This window comes from Thamnophis sirtalis, unplaced genomic scaffold (assembly GCF_051295495.1).
Source record: "Thamnophis sirtalis isolate CommonGarterSnake01/CBP01778 unplaced genomic scaffold, rThaSir2_p1.2 scaffold_7, whole genome shotgun sequence".
Lineage (NCBI taxonomy): Eukaryota > Metazoa > Chordata > Lepidosauria > Squamata > Natricidae > Thamnophis > Thamnophis sirtalis.
This window is the reverse complement of record NW_028261387.1, coordinates 97013958-97033104: the sequence shown is the minus strand read 5'-3', so window position 1 is coordinate 97033104 and position 19147 is coordinate 97013958. Positions and strand designations below refer to the sequence as shown.

Sequence of the window (19147 nt, the reverse complement as noted above, 5' to 3'; positions counted from 1 at the left end):
AGGAGCCGTTGGGGAAATAGGGCGGCCCTCTCGGGCTCTTGGCTACCTCCCCAGTGATGGGTGCTCTGTCTCTTCCAGGTGCCGGGAGGATGCCGGTGCCCGCTGCCCTCTTGACCCGAGGAGGACGGTGGCAGCTACTGCTGGGTGCGTAGGAGCTGCCCGGCCAGTGGAAGCCATGGAGCCTCAATGCCACCCCTGCCAGGAGCACCTGTAGCCAGGCCAAGTCTGCTGGGCGTGCCATGCCGTTGCTCTGATGGGGCTTTGTGCCCTCCAGCTGCCCGCGAGGAGCCAGCTGTGGCCGGAGCCAAGAGACTGGTGTACGCCTCTACAGCGCCTTCGAGGCCCCGCTGGGCTGGTTTGGGAGTAGCCGCCCGGGGGCCTGTTCCAGGGATCTTCTCGCCCAGAGGAAGAAGGGGCTCCACCTCTGCATCGGTCTGCCCCATTCGATGCCCACCTGCCTGCCGGGCGTTGGGCTCCATGTGATCCTCCTGCTCTTCCCCCTGAGAAGTGAAGCTGCTCCAGACGGTTGCCGGCCCTGTCTCCCACGGATGACTGACCCACCGCGCTGGCCGGTGGCTCCCCTTTGCCCCCCAAGGATGCCTGCGGGGCCCCTCCCTGCTGCCAGGACTCTGCAGTGATGGTGCCCCCGCAGCCCCCTGGAAGAGGGCTCCTGCTGTTGCTGTTGTGCCTCCTCCTCGTTGGCCCAGACCGTCGGCCGGGGGCATCTGGGGCCCCCGGGCAGGGAGCACCTGGGGATGTCGGTCTGCCCGGCTCTGGGCGGGTGAAGCGTGGCTGGGTGTGGAACCAGTTCTTCGTGGTGGAGGAGTACACGGGCACAGAGCCACTGTACGTGGGGAAGGTAAAGGCCGCGGGGGAGAGGGAGAAAGCCCCTGTCCAGAACTCGGAGCCTCTGCAGGGGGGAGTGGGGAGGGACGGGGGTGGGGGGGCAAGGCAGTTCTGCTCAAGGAAAGCTTTCCCGCGGGAGGATCTGGTCTTGGCAGCTTCCGGAGGTATCTTAGCAACCCCCTCATTTGCCACAGAACCACAAAAGTTCTCCATCGGGCAGTTTGTCCCTGCAGCCCCCCAAAACAGCCCATCTGTACAGAAGGTGGGGGGCAGGCAGCAGAGCGCAGGAAGCCCCCCCCTTTCTGGCTGGACAGGAGTAGCCCCCCCCCCCGGTCAGAATGCCCCCTGCCGGAGGGGGTCTCCTCCTCTGCCCCCTCCCACAAACGGGGTCGCCAGAGAGGCCTGATAACATTTTCATAAAATCTGGATATTGAGGCTAATCCTTTTTCTGTGAGGGAATTTCCCTGGAGGGGCCTGGAGGGCGGATGTGGATTTTTGTGTTTTTAAAATAGAATTATGGGGTCAGCATGAGTTACAAAGTTGTGCTTGTTGGACAGATCTATTTTAGATAGAGAAGGGGATTAAAGGGGAAAAGCAGATTTAATTAAGTTGCTACCATTTAAAAGGAATTGATGAACTTGGGTTTTGTGAGTGGGAGAGAGCACCAAAGCGCCTTTCATTAAGGGCGGCTTTTATATCCTTCCTTTTCTCTCTCTTCATCCCTGGGTCCTTCTGTGTTTGCCAATCTGTTTAATCATCTCTCCGAAAGCGCTTCTCTGCTCAAATTTAATTTTGATTTAATTAGCAAGAGATAATTAATGGCCCGGCAGAATCCCAGGTAGCCGGCCCTTCCGGGGAGGGAGACGCTCCTTCGCTTGGCCGGAGGGATCAGGCCCCGAGGGCATCCCAGAGCGGAGGCGGCCTCCCTTCTTCTCCAGCTGTGCCAGCCTTTCTCAGTTGGGGAGGGGGGGGGCGGGAGGTCGCTGGGCGGTCAGAGCTGGCACGGCCAGGGCCAGGCCGGTTGGCTAAGGGCAGGAGAGCAGGGCCCTCCTTGGGGCGGCTGGCAGCCATGGCCATAACTCTGCCCCCTCCCTAGTCAGGCTGGAACAAGGAGGGGGAGGGGGAGGATGCCCCCGCCCTTTCAGCCCCTGCTGCCACCTGAAATTCTGCCCAGAAGCAGCCTCCCTCCCAAGGGCCATGCAGATCGGCTGGGTTCAGGCGGTGGCCCTTTGGAGCCCATCATCCTCATCATCCTCATCGGGGAACCATTGGAGGCCCCCCCGAGGCCCCCTTGAGTGGTCTTCGTGTTCATGTGGGGGAAGGAGAAGCAGGTGGTCCTCAACTTATAGCCACAATTAGGGCCAGAATTTCGACCGCTAATCTTTGTGGTTGTTAAGCAAGACTTCAGATAACCACATCGCTGGGCAATTGCAATCCCAGCGTTCCCCATTGGGGTCACTCTCTGAAAATTGCAGGTTGTTAAGTGAGTATCCACCCCCACCCCGAGCGATGCCAGTCTGGTCTTGCTCCTTCCCAACCTGGGGCCTCAGGAAGGATGCCCCCCCCCTCCTCCCTCCCTCCCTCCCTCCCCTTCGGCCCTTGAGGGGCAGCAAGAAGCCCCCAAAAGTCTCCAGGGTGACCAAGAGGGCACGGGGGGGGGGGGGAGGTGGGAATTGAAACATCATGGGGGGGAGGGTTGCTAAGCACCCGAATTTTAACCACCTGACCCTGGAGGTGCCGCAGTGCCCATAACTTTGGCCACCCACCATAAGCCCCTTCTTAAAAGCACCATGGTAATTTGAAGCTGTCATTGAGGAAAATGGCCGTAACTCGAGGACCCCTGTGTCGGGGAGGAGGAGGAGGAGGAAGAGCTTGGTTTGGGTTTCCAGGGCTTTATAGGCCGATCGGGAAACCTGGAAGATGGCAGAGAAGGGGAGGGTCCAGGTCAGGAGGAGGCCCAGCCAGAGGAGGCCTTTCAGGGCTGGAGCAGAGTGGAATAGCGGAGTCGGAAGAGCCCCCGGAGGTCTTCTAGTCCAGCCCCTTGCTCAGCCAGGAGACCCTCCACCACCAAGAACGAAAGAGGCCAGGAGCCCCTGGGAGGCCTCCTCCTCCTCCTCCAGTCTTGGCCCCTTTCCAAGCCAGGGTTGCCTCTCGGACATGCCCAGCCTTCCCTGGAGAAGCCCTGCTTCTCGGCCTGCTGGGGGCCCCTTACGGCCCAGGGGAGTCATGGGGGTGGGTGGGAAGGAAGCCGGGAGACCTTTGGGGAGGCCCTCGTGGTGTTTTGTGCTTCCCAGGAGTCTTTTGACGAGCAGCCCAGCCCCGCCTCTTCCCTTGGCCTGCTCTGCAGGGCCCCCTTGCCCTCTGGTGGGGTCACTGCCAGGGTCTCTCTGACCCTCAGGCGCTGAATGCCCCTCCCCCAAGGCATCTCGGAAGGTGACCCTCAGAGAGGCTCCTGCTCCCCCTTCCCACCTGCAGGAGGGGCTCCGTCAAGCACCCCACGGAGGCTCAGCTCCTCCCACAGGCTCTTGCAGCTGTGCTCTAACATCTGGCTCTCAAAGGGGCTACTGTGGCCAGATGGCCCTGGGGCCCCGGGTGCAAGGGGCCTTCTGGGGACTGGGCACGTCACGGCCGAGGCGGCTGTCCTCGCTCCTGCGTCCATCAGCCCCAAATGGGCCAAAACTGGCAAAGGGCCAAGAGGGCGGCTGTAAGAATCCCGTCCACATCGCCAGGCCTCAGAAATGGGCCATGAGATCCCACGTAAGCCCTGGACAAGTGGACACGCTGGACGTGTCACGTGATTCCATGTCAAAAGGGTGCCAGGCAGGCTGAGTCCACGTTATCTTCAGCCCGGAGGGGCTTTGTGTGTTTCTGGCGTGATGCCACTCATCCTCTGAGATTTCTGGGAGAAAAGTCCCTGCCGGAGTGGGGTCCCTCTTCTCAGAAGCCCAACTGGCCAAGTGGGGTTGGGGGTGGGGGGCATCTTCCGCCAAGAGCAGGGGGGGGCCTTCTAGCGTCCTCCTGCCCTGCTTTCCCTCCAAAACTGACCCCACACGCGTCGGCCTTTGGGCAGAGAAGTGCAGTGGCTGCGTCTTTCCATGGCGCCTCTTCCTGCCTCTTCCACCTGAGCTGTTGGAGCCAAAAACAGCCTCAGAATCCAGGATGGGGGCATCCTTGGAGGCCGTCGTTCTGCACGGTTGAAGAAGGCGGGAGGGAGAGCATCCCCAGTTGAGGGGCTTGCACATTGGAAGGCCACCAGGGAGGAAGAGGGGAGGACCACCCGCCCCCTTGTCCTATCCTCAGGACATCCTCCTGCCATCCTGTCCCCTTGATGTGAGCTCTGCCTCTGTGGGAGCCTCCCCAGAGAGTCCCTTCCGGGGCTCCCTCCCTGGGCCAAAGGCATTCCCCCTTCTTTCGGCCTTTCTCTGGCAGCTTCTCCTCTTCTCCACCTTCCCTGCTGGCGGATCCTGGGACCCTCCTTAAGGGGGGCCAACGGCAGCTGGACTAAAGAGCTCCAAATGGAGCCTAGGAAGAAAGTGGAGCGTTCGTTTCTTATGACTCAGAGAGCTTAGACGATGCCACCTCTCAAAATAGTCCCGCTAATTCCCTTCCCCTCCATCTTGCATTTTCTGTGGTTGAAAGGGAGAAGGTTCCGGATGGAGGGATGAGCCTGGTCCCTTCGGAGGAAGTGCAGTCCAGGTGATGGGACTGTGGGAGGCCCCTGGGTTCTGCCTCTGGACTCCCACTCCCCCAGTGAGCCCATCCAATGTCTAGCCAGAAAACAGCCCCCCTCCCTTTCCCCAGGGCAGAAATCCTCCTGCTGCTCTGGACAAACTTCCCTTGAACTTCCCTCCAGGGCGGAAGACCCCCCCCCTCTCCCCCATTCCCAAGGCAGGCTGCTCTGCTCACACAGCCAGGACATTCATCCTGATTGGGAGTTTGGATCTCCCTCCGTAAGCGTCCACCCGCTGCTGCCCCCTCGGCCTTTGGGCATTGCAGAGAAGGAGCCCACCCCCTCCTCCTGGGAGCCTGCCAGCTGCCCTGCCTTCCCTCCCTTCCTCTCCTTTAAACTGCTCTTCCACCCCTGGAGCTCTTCTCTGCACTCCCCCCAGTTCCTCAGCATCCCTTTGCATTGCGGGGAACACAGCTGGCCACAGTGTTTCAGGCGTGGACTCATCAGCGCAGTAGATGGTGGTGCTGTCGCTTCTCGTATTGCTGTCACCGTGCTGTCCTTGGCCCAGGAGCGCATTTGGCTCTTCTGCTCCCATTTAATTTGTGTCGCCCAGATTCTTCTCCCAGGAACTGTGGCTGAGCCCAGCCCCCATCCTGGAGCTTTTGCATCCATTTTTCCTGTCTAAGTGCAGATATTTCTCATCAGAGAGCACGTTGCTGCCTAAGGACCAGGGATAGAAGCCCCCTGAGGTCTTTTTCAACCTCCAGCACGTCTTCTGCAAACGCCAGCAAACACCCCACACCCCACCGCCGGCTTTGTGTGGCCCACAACTTCTCTTCAGTTCCCTCATCTCAGTCTTTGATGAAGGCCACTGTGGGGTCCAAGAAAGGAACCCTGAGGTGCCCTGCTACGCATCCCTCTTTCCATGTAGACCACTAAGGTCTGAATGTTGTCCCCAGTCATTCAGCCAACTGCCAATCCAACTGGACATGAAGCTGTCCATCCGTCACTGTTCCGGTTTATCAGGGAGACTCTAGTCTACTTTATCAAATGCCTCAATGAAGTCTAAGCACGGGGCTTCGTTTCCTTATTAGTCCACCAAGCAAGTCACGCTCTCAAGTTAATTTCATTTACATTAATTTAAAGAAAAGAGTAAGATTTGTCTGCATGACCCGTGCTGACCGTGATGTAGAAATAACCCCGTCCCTTTCTAAATGCCTGCAAACCAACTGCTTCATTACATTTCTAGGATTTTCCTGGGTGCTGATTGTCAAGCTGATCGGCCTTCCTTTTCCCGAGTCTGCTCCCCTCCCTTTTCTTGGAATATGGGAGCAAGACTGTCTCTTTCTGCTCCCTTCTTCTGTGCTTCTCTATGTAGCGTTCAGTCCCTTGCTCGGCAGGGATATCCAACAGATCTTACAACAGTCTGTCTGTCTGTCTGTGTGATCCATTTAGGAGAACTGAATCCATTCAAAGTCTCGATGGCCTCCGTTCCTCATTGTTCTGCAGGAAGAAGCTGCCATCCACCTCACTGGGAAGCCAGGGGGCTGCTTGGTGCAGGGGGTCTTAAGGGAATCCCACCTTGGGGATAAGGCAGCAGCAGCAGCAGCAGCAGCAGCAATTCACTGCAATGGGTCAAAAGGGAAGAAGGGAACGGCTGTTTCGTGTGGGACCATGGTTGAAAGTCCATTGCCTGCCTTCTGAGGACTGTTGCCAGGAGGTCCTTCTCCCCCCCCCCCTCTTTGTGTGTGTGTGTGTGTGTGTGTGTTGGGCTGAGCTTCCTCTGCAGATTCCAGCACCGGGAGGTCCCGTTTGACCGGCTGGGCAGCACTGGCCTTGGACTTTGGCCGGTGGGTGGGCAGGCATTTGGCCTAAGGCAGACCTCCCCCTGCTTCGAGGGCTTCTTTCCCCTCCCCAACAAGGTAGATAGAAGCGTCAACTGTCCCCAGCGAGACAAATGGAGCAAGGGGCTCATGAAAGTGGCCGCCGGGCATAAATCTTGGCTGCTGCAGCCGCTTCAGACTCTGGAATGGCTCTTGGGAAGAAGACAGAGAGCCCATAAACAGCCTCGTATTTCATTAGCCAATTAATGGGAGACTCGCGGTTTTGGCAACTTTGCTGATTCTCAGCAAAAATGGTGGGCAGGAAATGGGGGCGAAGCCTTTCCAGGTCCCACTAGGGACCCTCCCGGTTAAGGCCCCATGCAAGGTGCCCATCGCCTCCCAGATGGTTCAGGAGGTCAAAGGGGGTTCACCTTTGCCTCGCTTTTCTTTCTGGCACGCACAGTGTGTGTGTGTGTGTATGTGTGGGAGAGAGAGGGGGGGAGGGGCAAGGAGATTGTAGGTGCTGCAATCTGGGGCAGGAGGATGCTTGGGGTAGCCCTGGGGCAACAGTCCCTGGTGCTGGGGGCCAACAGCATTACCCTCTGACACCCCCCCTCTTGCCTCCCCAGTGCAGAAGCCCCAGGCCTGGAGGGAGCCCAGAGTGCAGGGTCCGGTCCCTGGGCCCTCTGCTCACCGGGAGAGAGACAACACGGGGGAGGTTTTCTGGTCCCCGAGGAAGGAGAGGCCTCCATCCAGGGCTGCTGACCGGGTGGCATTGGGGAGGAGGATGTGGGAACTCGGGACACCACAGTCCCTAAGGATGGGCCTGATTAGGATTAGGACAGGATCCCATTTCCCGAAGGACATTGGTGGGTTAGACCCCGTTCAGATGAGCCTCACGGAGGAACCAGGGTCTCAAGGACACATCCTCAGTAGCCAGGTTCGGGTTCATGAAGGGACAGTGGCCAGGAGCTGCTCTCCATGGCCACAAAAGCGAGGACTGGGAATAATTGAGACAAGTTGCCGCAGCCCCTTAGAGTGAGCTTAACTGCCCCGAGGGTGAGATTCAGAAGCGTCTCCCTGGGAAGGTTGTGGAGGAGGCTGGGCAGCCACCCATTGCGCCTGGGCTTGGCCGGGTTGGGCCCAGCACTTAATATAAGAGCCCTTATGCCGCTTCGTAGTGGCTCATGGCCCTCCCTAGGGGATGCTTGTGGCCTTCTCCACCTCCACCTCTGTGGCTGCGGCTGAAGAAGGCTTGAGGAAGGGCCTTTCTTGGCCAGGATTCCCCCTTCGGACTTTCCTGGCTGCCCTGGGAGAAACGGGGGAAGGAAAGGAGCTCTTTGGGGGCCGATGCCTACAAAAGAAGGCCTTGCCCCCCACCCACTGGGGGAGGCAGAATGCCCCCAAGCAGGAGGTCCCCCTCCCCTCCCCTGTCCTTTCCGAGGAGGGGGCAGCGCTGAGCCTGCAGTGAACAAACGCCAGCAGCTGCAGCCCCCTGGGGATGGGCCTTGGGCTCGGTGAGGGTCCCCTGGGAATGGAAAAGAGGACAGGCGAAGCGCTCGTCTGGCTGCGGGAGAAGCCAGGGGAGGCTCTGCAGGCAGGCAGGAGGATGGGGGCAGCAGCCTGGAACACGGGGGAGAAGGGCGTCAGAAGGAGCCGATTGGAAGACAGTTGGGGGAGCGGAGTGGCAGGGAGGCAGCCGGGCAGAGAGGACGGGCTGCGTTCCAGGGTGTGCGTGTGTGTGTGTGTGTGTGTGTGTGCGTGTGTGTGTGTGAAGGACAGGATCTAACCCAGGATTGATAGGAACAGGAACGGGGAATCCCTCCTTCAGCTTCCAGGGCCAGAGCAGAGGCCGGTGTGTTGCTGGCCCTTCCGCCTGACCTCTGACCAGCAAGGCTTCAGTTTGTTCCTTCAGGGCCTTAGGGGGCCTCTGGGTGGGCAGAGGGGCAGGCGGAGGGGGGGGGCCTACCCAGGCTGCTTCAGTCTGGCATGGAGGTGGAGGAGGGGCCAGTCAGTGCCTTGAAAGCCACAGGCTCATCCCCACCATCGTCTGCCGTCAGCAGGACAAATCCTGGCAGGCTAAACTTCTATTACTTTTTATGCAAGCATCCTCCTTAGTGGACGGTGGAAAGGTTGTGAGTGCAGAATGTCTTGAGAAATAGGGAGAGATTAGATATAAACGGTGCTCCTGGTTATAAAAAACGGACTGGACACGGCGAGAGGAAACTTCACAGAGACAAATGCAATTTTCTTCCTTCAGGAATCAGAGGCAGCTGGTTGGAGGCTGAAAAAGTAATTGCTCAGGTGCTGAGTGTGAGTGAGGGGGAAGAGCTTTGTGGGGCAGGAAAGAGGAATCCTGTTCTAGGCTGAAATCCCAGAGGTTGAGTGGCCAAATCACAAGACGGGATCTGCCACTTGAGGCCAGATCGGGCCCCAAGGGAAGGCCACGCAGGGAAGTTGGAGCCGGGTGGGAGAAGGGCGGCCGGGGTGATCAGGCACCAGACGATGCCGCTGAAGGAGCTCCAGAGGGCCCCAATCACAGGGCTTGGTTACCAAGGCCGACTCCGGTTGGCTTCGAGGGGAGCCCCCCGGCCTCCAGGAGCCTTTCCAGCTCCAGGGCCTCAGCAACTCCCCACCATTCTCGGGTTGCCTCTTGCTGGTTCAACGGCCCGGCCGAGCCGTGCCCTGGCTGAGGGGCTTCCCGAGAGGAAGCCGGCACTCTGATGCCCGGGGGCTGCTTTGCAGAGTTGTGGGGGGGGGTCTGAGGGTGCCCCTTGTCTGAAGGGAAAACCCAAATCCCATTTCTGCCACAGGGGCCGATCTGGGATGGTTCCCCAGAGGTCGCCATCCGTGTGAGCTTCGCCAGGGGGGGCTGCTTAGATGTTCCCCCGGGAGCCCCTGGCCCCAGTCGACGAGGAGGGCACAGCAGCCCACAGGTGCCCTTCATGCAGAGCAGCCCTTCAGAGGCCTTGTGCCCCTCCCCAGGGCCGCTCGGGCGTGCTTGGCAGGAGGCCAGGAGGTGGCCCCTGGGGGGTTCTTGTCAGAGGGGAGCCCCCGGCAGGCCCCTCCCCACTGAACAGCAGCCCCGGCAGGAGAGGGCTGGGAGGGCCAGTGCGGAGCCTCCCAAGTGGCTTCTTCCCGCAGCGTAAATGCAACCAGGCACCGGGAAGCCTAGATTTGCCCCTGGAGGCCGGGAAGGAGGTGGCCTCTCGAGTGCCCCAGCAGGCCTCCCCAAGAGAGGGCGGGCAGGGCGAGGGGATTTCTCTCCAGCTGCAAGAGAAGGGAGACCCCAAGAAGAGGGCCAGTTGTGCCTGCCCAAGGAGACCAGGAGAGGGGGGGTCTCCAGGGCCCTCAAGCTTTCCACTTCCTGCCCACCCGCCCCCTCTTTTAAGCATTAGGTGGCCAGGGAACCCCGAGGGCCGGGCCAACAATGCTGGACGAGGGCTGGGAGGGGCTTGTGTGTGCCCCACCTTCTCCCAGGCTGCAAAGGGGGCAGGCACTGTAGCCCCCCCTCCCCCCCACGGCCGGGTCCCCATCGTCCCTGCGTGCCCTGCGCCTGACCTGCGCCTGTCTCCCCCCAGATTCACTCGGACTCCGATGAGGGCGATGGCTCCATCAAGTACACCATCTCTGGGGAGGGGGCCGGCACCATCTTCCTGATCGATGAGCTGACGGGGGACATTCATGCCACGGAGCGGCTCGACCGCGAGCGGAAAACCTTCTACACGCTGCGGGCTCAGGCGCGGGACCGCCAGACCGACCAGCTGCTGGAGCCCGAGTCGGAATTTGTCATCAAGGTGCAGGACATCAACGACAGCGAGCCCCGGTTCCTGGGGGGGCCCTACATCGGGAGCGTGGCGGAGCTGTCCCCCATCGGTGAGTCACAGCGGTGCCTGGCCGGCTCTGCAGCCTCCCCTCAAGCGCCAGGGCCACGGGACACCCCGCCCGCCCGCCAAGCGGTCTCCTGGCACCCCCGCTGGCTGACCGTCTCTGGCTCCCAGCGCTCCGGAGAGAGGGAAAGAGAGGGGCCCTGTCCCGCCTGCACCCCAAACAGGAAGGCAGGAGCCTTGGGAGGCCCGGGGAGGGGAAGGGAGGGGGAGTGCCTGCAGAGGTCTGGAATGCCCAGTGGGCACCAGGCTCTCTTCAGCCTCTTTGCCCCCAGCACAGCAGGTGAGCCATGTTGGGTTTCTCAGGCCTTGCGCCTGCCCCCCATGGGTCCCTGCTTGAGGGGGACCCATTTCTTTAGAACTGGGAGTGCAAAGGAGGGTTTAAGCCTGAACCCCCCAAGGGCCGGAAACGAAATGAGGCTCCGGGAAACGGCACAACGGGCCAGTTTTTCTCTCTAGCCCCGCAGCCCCCACCCAGAGTTGTGTCTTTTGGGGGTGGCCGAGTCCTTTGCAAGGAGCAGCGTACGGGTGGAAAGGAAGGCGGGGGAGGGGGCTTGCAAGGGGGAGCAAGAGAAGAGGCCCTGCTCCCTCCCCCCCCCCAGGTCCCCAGCGGGTGCCCCCTCCCTTGCAAGTTAGGGGTGGGCATACTTATTGCCCAGTTCTGGACAATGAGTCCCCCCCCCCCCCACTGCTGGTGTGCCAGGAGTGGTGTGACCTTGGTTCAGGGCTTCCCTTGTGCACCTGCGCAGCCCCTGCCTGGACCCAGAGGGAGGGAGCCCGGTTGAGCCCTGCCAGGCTCTGGGCACAGGCGCCAGGAAGGGCAGCCGTTGAGAAGCAGCCCAGGCGCTTGGCAGGGGGGGGCTCCCGTCTGACAGTCCCTGAATGCTGACAGTTAGTCAATCCCTCCATCTCGCATGCCAGGACTGTGCCCGGCTGAAGCCTTCGATCTGCTCTCTGTCTCCCTGGGACTGTTTACCCATCGGCTCCTGTGGGCTTCTGTAAAGACACGTTCCGTATCTTGTCATTGTGGCTGCTGTTCTGCTGCCTCCTTGGGAAGGGACCGCTGGGCATCCCTGGGGCTGAGCCCCCTGCCCCAGATCCTTTCAGCACAGCTCCTCAGCCCCAGAGTTCCCCTGCCCCCTTCTGGGTGGGGCAGGCAGGGGGGCAGCGTGAGGCAGCCTCTGGGACTCTGAGGGATGGGGGGGGGCTTTTAGGTGGTCTCGGGGGAGACGTTCTTCTTTGAAAGGGGCCCCCGGGGGTCCCAGGAAGCGGCGGCTGTGCCAGCTGGGAGACGGTGGGCAGGGCAGGAGGGAGCGTGCTTTGCCAACGAAGGGGCTCCTGCGAAGGGAGCGGCTGCTGTGCCCGGCGGCCTCGGAGGGACTCGGGAAGCGCCAAGGTGAGCTTGCAGCGCTGGTGGGCGGGTGGGCGGCTCTGGCCTTCCTGCCGCCTCCGTGCCTTTCTTTGTCTTGCTGACGGCAGCAGCAGCAGCAACGTGAGCCCAGGCGCCTCTCCTCCTGACGCCCCTCCCTTCAGCAGCCTCTTTCGAGCAAGGCACGGCCACGGGGGAGGCGGCCACGCCCGCGGGGGGAGGGGCTCAGCAGCAACAGCGCCCCTCACCCACCAGGCAGCTAGATCCCCCCCCCCGCCCGAGCATCTTCCTCGGCTTCCCATGTGGGCATCAGGGCGGGGAGGAGGCTCAGCGGTCTGGTTAGATTTGCAGGGAGCAGAATCCGGGGTGCAGTGAAGGAGCCCTGAATGGAGCAGAAGGGGGGGGGCTTCTGCCTCACGCAGTTGAACCCCCACTCCCGACAGAAATTCACTCAACCGTCCAGCCCCCCTCCAATGAGGAGCTCTTGCCGGCAGCTTCTCAGGCACGCGGGGGGGCGGGGGGGGGGACAGGGACGACGACCAGGGGCCGAATAACAGAGCAGGCGGCAGAGATGGGACCCACCTTTCACGCCCCTGTTGCAGGTCCACCTCATGTTACGCACAGCTTTGAGCAGTACAGGAGTTGTGTCTCCCCGGACTCTTCCCATTGGCCAGCTGACCCTGCCCGGCTCCTTGAGCCCCTCCCCAGGAGCGACTCTCCCCCGCCCTGCAGGCAGCTCTCCTGGGAACCCACTCCAGCTTCTCTGCGCCCCCTGAAAGTGGGGTGGTCCATTGGTACCCCTGGATCCTTCTCACACACTGTGCCACGAAGCCCGGGCCCAATCCTGCACAGGCCGGGTGGTTTCTTGTACCCAGCGGCCTCCCCAGGGGACCCTGCCCTCTTTTACGAGGATTTGGGGGTCTCTGCTCTGGGTGGGCAGCTTGTTCCTTTTTAATCCCGTCCTCCTTCCTAAGTGGGCAGGTGGTCTCCTGGGGGGCCCCCCCGTCAGCCTCCTCTGCAGCCCCTCCTCTTCTCCAGGCGAAAGAGGCCCCTTCCCACTCCCCAGCATCCCTGCCCCATTGGTCGGAAGGGCCAGGGGGTCAGATCAAAGACCAGCAGCTAAAGGGGGGCGGCTGATGGGCCTCCATCCCTTCGCCCCCATTCCAGGGGGAGCTTTCGCCAGAGGAGCCGGTGGGCTTGCACGGGGGGGTGGGGGGTGGGGGGTGGTGCAGCCAGGCCCTTCACCTCCTTCGGCTTCCTGCAGGGACTTCGGTGCTGACCGTCCTGGCCTCGGATGCGGATGATCCCAGCTATGGGAGCAGCGCCCGGGTGGCCTACAGCGTCCTGGAGGGGGAGCAGCACTTCACTGTGGACAGCAAGACCGGTAAGGGCCACAGCGGCTGCCCCGGAGGGAAGGCAGGCAGGCAGGGAGGGAGGGAGGGCTTCCCTAGCCGGACCCAGGCCGCGTGTGGCTGCGCACACGGGTGGTTCCGATCCCTGGCCAGCTCTGCAGCCCCCTCAGGAGAGCAGCCAGGCCGGTTCTGGTTCTGAGAATCCTCTGGAGCAGTTCCCCCCCCCCACAGAACCTCTTCCATGGGGAGGGGGCTACGTGAAGCGGGGCAGCCTCCCCCCCCCTCCTCAGTTCTTCAGAGATGGCTGGTTAGCATCAGGCCTTTGATTAAAGGTAACACTTTAAATTAAGGATTGCTTTATAAATGCTCTATTAATATTTAATGAACGAACAGTGGAAGCCGCTCCATCCTTTAATAACTCCTAATAAAGCTGCTGTGGAATCTGTCTGGGATGAGTCGGAGCGGCTGAGGTCACCGTCAGCAGCCGGGATTGAAGGCCGGGGGGGGGGGGGCTGCCCAGGCCGCTGGGGGGAGGGAAGGTCTCCCGCAACCTCTGCCAGCCAGTCCTGAGAAGGAGGGCTCTGCCACCCCTGAAGGGGCAGAGGCTCTGGGCAGGTTGTGGCCTTCCTCACCCGGGCAGGAGGAAGCCTGTGGGTGCAGCTGGAGGGGCCCCCGGGGTCAGGCATGGCCAGGCTGGGAGTTTCTGCTGGCTGCTCCGTGGATGGGAGGCCAAGGGGAGAGTGCGGAGGCTGCTCGCTTGTTGAAGACCTCCCTCCCCCCCCCCGCTTTTCCAAGGTGAGGAGGAGGAGCTGCTCCTCCTACCTGCAGCCCCCCCCCCCCCCGTGTCCGTGTCCTTTCGTTTGCCCAGCAGCCAAGCGGTGGGCTGTGCCTGAGCGAGCAGCCCCCCACCCCCCACCCCCCGGTTCCAGTGCTGAAGGCTTCTCCCGCCATGCACCGGGCAGAGCCTTCCTGGGCCTGGAGCTCACAGTTTAATTGCCCGGATCGGCAGCTTAACTCGCGCAGCCATCGTGATCATTAATGCTGTAAGAGGAGCCATAAAATCCGGCACATTCGTTTTTTGTAATATATGGTAATGAGGGCTGTTTGCGTTTCCTTTTTGACTTTGACCTGGTTCCTCTCCTCCTGCACATCCAGGGGGCCCCAGGAGGACCTCGGCCGCACGGGGGGCCCATGGCCAGCAGAGGGGCAGCAACGCCCTCGCGCAAGGGCAGGAGGCGGGGTGCCCGCTTGGGAGGAGCAATCTGAACAGTGCCCCTCCCCCCTCCCCTGCCCCGCGTCCAGAGGGCTTCCTGCCAGGGCCGGCGGGAAAGGCCTGGGGAAGGGGGCTGGAGGAGAAGAGGCGCACCGTGGGCGGGGCCACAGGCCCAGGTGGGAGGGACCCTCCCTAGTTTCTTGGGCTGTAAAGGAGATGGGAGGATGACCATACTTTTGAATTGGCAGGATTCTGTTCACGTGAAATAAGGCAGAATCCCCTCATCTGACATCAGTCTTGCTAGTCTGAAAGTCCGGTGGCCCCCCCTGTCGCCTTCACCACTCCAGAATTCGGGGGGGGGGGCTTTTGGAGCCCCCTGACCCTCCCACAGTCCAGCTGCAGGCCACCCCATCTCTTCTTCTACCTCCCTCCCCTCGGCTGCCTTTCTTGGCCAGGGCTCCCGGCCAGGCCCAGCAGGTGGGCTTCTCTGACTGGGGGGGGAAAGGGCCACACCCACCAGGGCGGGGGAGCAGACCCGGTGGGGGAGGCCCAGCGGAGCATGAACACCCGCCGTGGGTCAGCTGCGGCAGGGGCACCAGGGTGGTTGTGCCCGGTGGCCACAGCCAATTGCCCCAGAGCCTTTCTGAAGGGCCCCCGGAAGGAGCCACGCAAGCGGTGGGGGCCACTTGTGGCTCCTGTTGTCTTGAAAGAGAGGGGGGAGGAGGCCACCTCTAGACAGCCTCCACCCCCCCACGCCACCCCCCTTGCAAGTTCCCAATTCCTACATTGGTGGCCATTCTCTAGTGACCGCTTTGGCTGAAGTCCCAGGCCAGCCCAGATGCAAAGAGGGGAGGGGGTGGCCCCACCCCTGTCTGGCCCCGGGAGACCCACGGACCAGGCGGCTTCTGCTAGGGGCCTCATCTCCGGCAGTCTCCGTGTGGGTCACGTAGCTGCCTTCACCCGCTGGGCTCCTGGCTCAGACAGCCCGGGGCAAGGCTCTCAGCTGCAGGTGGAGGAGGCCCCGCGGCTGCTCCTGGGCCTTCCTCAGCCCAGCGACACGAAAGCTGGGCAGCGCTAATGGTCTCTGCTTCAGGCATCCCTCCCTCCCTCCCTCCCTCCCTCCCTCCCTCTTGCAAGACTCCCAGGATCACCAGTTGTAGCAGAGGCTGCTCTCCCCCTCCTCCTCCTCCTCCACATCTCGCTTAATTTAAACTCTCCCGCCCACCCAGAAGCAGGGGGCTTGGAGGCGGCTGAGATTCCTCTCCGCTGTGGCTGCTGGGGAGGCGAGCAGGCCAGCGTCCCCCCCTCCCTCCGCCTCCAGGCCTCCCTTCTCCTTTTGAGGGAGCAGCCAGGGCCGTCCGGCTTGGTGGCAGCTGCAGAAGACCCCGGGGGGGGGGGTCCAAGGGGGCCGTCTCGACCTCTGGGCATTTCATTTGTGCTTCATGCTTTTATTTTTTATTGTATCTAGAGTTGTTTTATTCCTGTGACGGATGTTTTAGCCCCTCTGTGCTCTACCTGGGGCTCCGGGAGCATCCTTGCATTGCAGTGGTGGGGAAATACACGTTTAATAAAGGGGGGAACCGATGGAAGGAAGGCAGCCCTGGGTGCAGAACAGCCCGTCCGACGGTGCCCCCTGGCCGGGATAGGAGGAAAGGGCAGGTGGGAGTGGGAGGCAGCCAATCATCCTCAGCCGCAGGGCCTGCTGGGGTCCGCCTGGGGGGGGGCTCCCTGTGCCCTGGGGACCACCCCACCCACTTTGCCTCTCCTGGGTCCCCTGGCCAGGCTCAGACAGAGGTGGCCAGGGTGCCCTTTGGCCCTCTTGGGCAGAGCGTGGAAGCCCCACTGGGCCTCTCTGGCCGTGGCGTCCATGCTGGGGGCCCTCAGCCCTCTGGCTCATCTGTCAGTCTCCTTTCCTGGGGAAAAGGAGTTTTGGCACATCTCCCGCCATCCGTCGGCTGGCTCCCTTCGCACATCTTTAACCCTTTCTGACCCAGGGTTAGCTGAGTCCCAGTTTCCACCTATCGCTTTATTGATTCCTTTCCTTTAAGTCCGTGTCCTTCGCTGGGATCTCTGAGCTTCGGGGACCCGATTCTGTGCAGAAGACCTTGGGAACCTCCAACAGCCCCCTCCCCCAATTCCAGCCAAACTGGCTCTGCCCAAAGCCTCCTCTCCTTTAGCCGGCGGCCTTCTGCCCTATTTTGCCTGTCCCTTCCCAAATCTTCCTCCGCGGGTGGCCCGTCTGGGGCTCACCTCCTCCGTCTGCCTAGGGATCCACCTACCCTGCCTGGTGGTTGTGACCGTACAAAGGTTCCTCTAATGGAAACTCCAACGGCTTCTTCATTTTTTATTGTTCTCTGCGATTCTCTACGGGGGACTCAGGAGACCATCTGGTGAGAATTAAGGAAGGTTTCTTTAAGGAGCAGCTCTCCGTGATAGAAACGCGGAGGAGATCCTGGCGCGGGAGGAAACAAATGGGAGCTATGGGTCTCCAAAGGCAGAGGGAGAGGTGAAAGGGTGGGACTTTTCAAGAGACGAAGGAAGGGGGGAAATTAAAAAAAAACTCCGCTCCCTTCAATCTGACTAATTTACGTTCTCTTGCTAATAAGATGGGTGAAATGCTCCTTTTAAACGGATGCAGTTCTGATTTTTGCATCTGCCCTGGGCTTTATTGAATCCTGGCTAAATGAAGAGATTGATAACAACAGCAGGCACGTTCAGTACCAGGGTTTCAGACACCCCAAAAGAAATTGCACACCAAACCGTCAGTAATGCCTTTAGCAACTCATCCCTGTTACAGACCCCTCCCAGACATAAATTGTTTCATCTCCAACCCTCAAAGCGACGCTATAGATGGAACACTGCACACCGGAACAACTAGACACAAGGACAGTTTTCCCCCAGCGCCATCTCTCTGCTAAAGAAAGAATCCCCTCCCCACTGCCCAACCATTCCCCAAGGCTCCATTGCCATCACTCTTCCCATCGTTCCTATCCCCCATCTGCTCCCACCTAAGACCGCGGGACTGTGACTCCGACTGGGGTTGATATGGTTCCCCGATGGCTTATTTCTACCCTTTGACTATCATTAAGTTTCGTACCTTCTTGAGGAATGTTTCTTGTTCTTTTAATGAGAGCATCTCCACCAAATTCCTTGTGTGTCCAATCACACTTGGCCAATAAAGGATTCCTTTGCACGGAGGAGGAGGAGGGGGGATGGATTGCCTGGATTGGGGGGGGGGATGAGGGGCCTTCAGGTCATTCTGGACTCCTGGGGACCAGGACGGTGTGTCGCGAACCTCTTCTTCAAGGCTGGGCCTGAGGGCCGAAGGGCTGGCAGAGTGCTTTGCCCGCGGAGAAGGTGAGGCGGTTACAGCTGGCCGGGACCCAAAGGGGGAGGAGGGCGGTCTGAGTAGCCCCCGGTTCTCCCTGGCTGCCCTTCTCCAGAACGGCCTCCATTGGCAGCAGCTTCCTCAGAAAGGGCTTTCTGCCCGCTGCCTTTTGCCAGCGCCTGGCCCGCTGTTCTTAGGCGCAGCCCCTGGGAGGACCTGGAGGGGGTTCCCTCTTTGCTGTGACCAGACCCCCCGTCTCTCTGGTCCCTGTGGGGGTTGCCTGAGGAGAGCAGCTTCACACCTTCACTCGGTTGCCGTTTCTTTGGCTGCAGCCGGTGAGAGCCTCCCTCCTGGACGGACGGATGTGGCCATGCCCCCCTCTGGGCTCCCCCTTAAAGGGGTCCCTCCGGTGGGTGGGCTACAAGGGCACAGCCTTGCCTCCTCAAGACCCCACCCTCAGCAGCCCCTCCCCACACCCTCTCCCTGTTTGTGCAGGGCAGCAGCCCACAAAGCGCCCCAGGAAGGGCCAGGGACCCCCAGCTGAGCTCCCAGACAGCCCCCCCCCCCACCCCTTTCCCCTGCTTCTCCTCCTCCTCCTCCTCTCCTCACTAATCCCGGCCCTTCAGAAGAGAGGAGTGCGGAGTGGGAGGCTCCCCTCGCCTCCCTCCTGGCTCTGGGCTCCCTTCAGCAGAGCCACGAAGACTGTTTGCGGCTTCCGGGCTGGGCGCCCCTCACTGGCAGAGCTCTGGGCAGCTGAGGAGCCCCTGCAGGGAGCCCAAGGGGAAGATGCCCAGGAAAGGGGCCTCCAGCAAGCCCCCCCCTTCAGCCTCCTCCCTTGCTCCGGGCCCCCACCCCCACTGGAGGGCCTTCAGTCTTCTGAGGGAGCTCCCCCCCCCGTGGCTGCTATGGAGCTCTGTGGGTGGGGGTGGGGGTTGCTTGGAAAGTAGGGGGGCAGCAATTGGGGGGCGGCCTCTCCTCACGGACCCCTTGGCCTCTTACAGGTGTGATCCGGACGGCCGTGGCAAACCTGGACCGGGAGACCCAGGACCGCTATGAGGTGGTAGTGAGGGCCACGGATATGGCAGGGCAGCTGGGGGGCCTCTCGGGCTCCACCACCGTCACCATCGTCATCACTGACGTCAATGACAACCCCCCTCGCTTCCCCCAGAGTAAGGCCCTGGCCTGGGGGAGAGGCAGGGGGGAGGACCCGAGCAGAGCTGGGCTCTGGCTGAGGGCGAGGGGGCTGCCCAGGACCCCCAGGGCCACAGCACCCGGCTGCCCTCACCCACGCGCAGCTCAAGGGGGTCCTGGAGAATGGTGGGAGGGGGCTGTCTCTGTTGACCCCTCCCCCCTTCCTCCACCAGAATTCAGCTCTTCTTTCCTCCCCTCCCCAGAGATGTACCAGTTCAGCATGGTGGAAACAGCCCCGGTGGGCATGCTGGTCGGGCGAGTGCGGGCGGAGGACGCCGATGTTGGGGAGAACACAGACATGGCCTACCAGATCAAGGAGGAGGGGGCCCGGGGGCCCTTCCGCGTGGCCACCGACAGCAACACGCAGGAAGCCCTCATCTCCTTGCAGCAGGTGAGTCCCGAACTCGGAACTGGGAGCCTCCCCTCCCCCAGGGGGCAGGAGCACATGCCCCTCCCCCACGGCCGTGG

The 19147-nt window shown here is 61.6% G+C and overlaps 1 protein-coding gene across 2 annotated transcripts in view; it reads left to right on the top strand.

Annotated features, from left to right (window-relative positions):
• The window catches only part of CDH22 (cadherin 22), a 58778-nt gene that overhangs the window by 15968 nt on the left and 23663 nt on the right, over window positions 1-19147 (top strand). For both annotated transcript variants that reach the window (XM_087720718.1, XM_087720720.1), the window contains exons 2-6: window positions 79-859; window positions 9921-10215; window positions 12860-12979; window positions 18490-18657; window positions 18883-19070. In XM_087720718.1, coding sequence (XP_087576844.1) covers window positions 638-859; window positions 9921-10215; window positions 12860-12979; window positions 18490-18657; window positions 18883-19070 — 993 coding nt within the window. In that variant the 5' untranslated portion in view covers window positions 79-637. The remainder of the gene's footprint in view (window positions 1-78; window positions 860-9920; window positions 10216-12859; window positions 12980-18489; window positions 18658-18882; window positions 19071-19147) is intronic.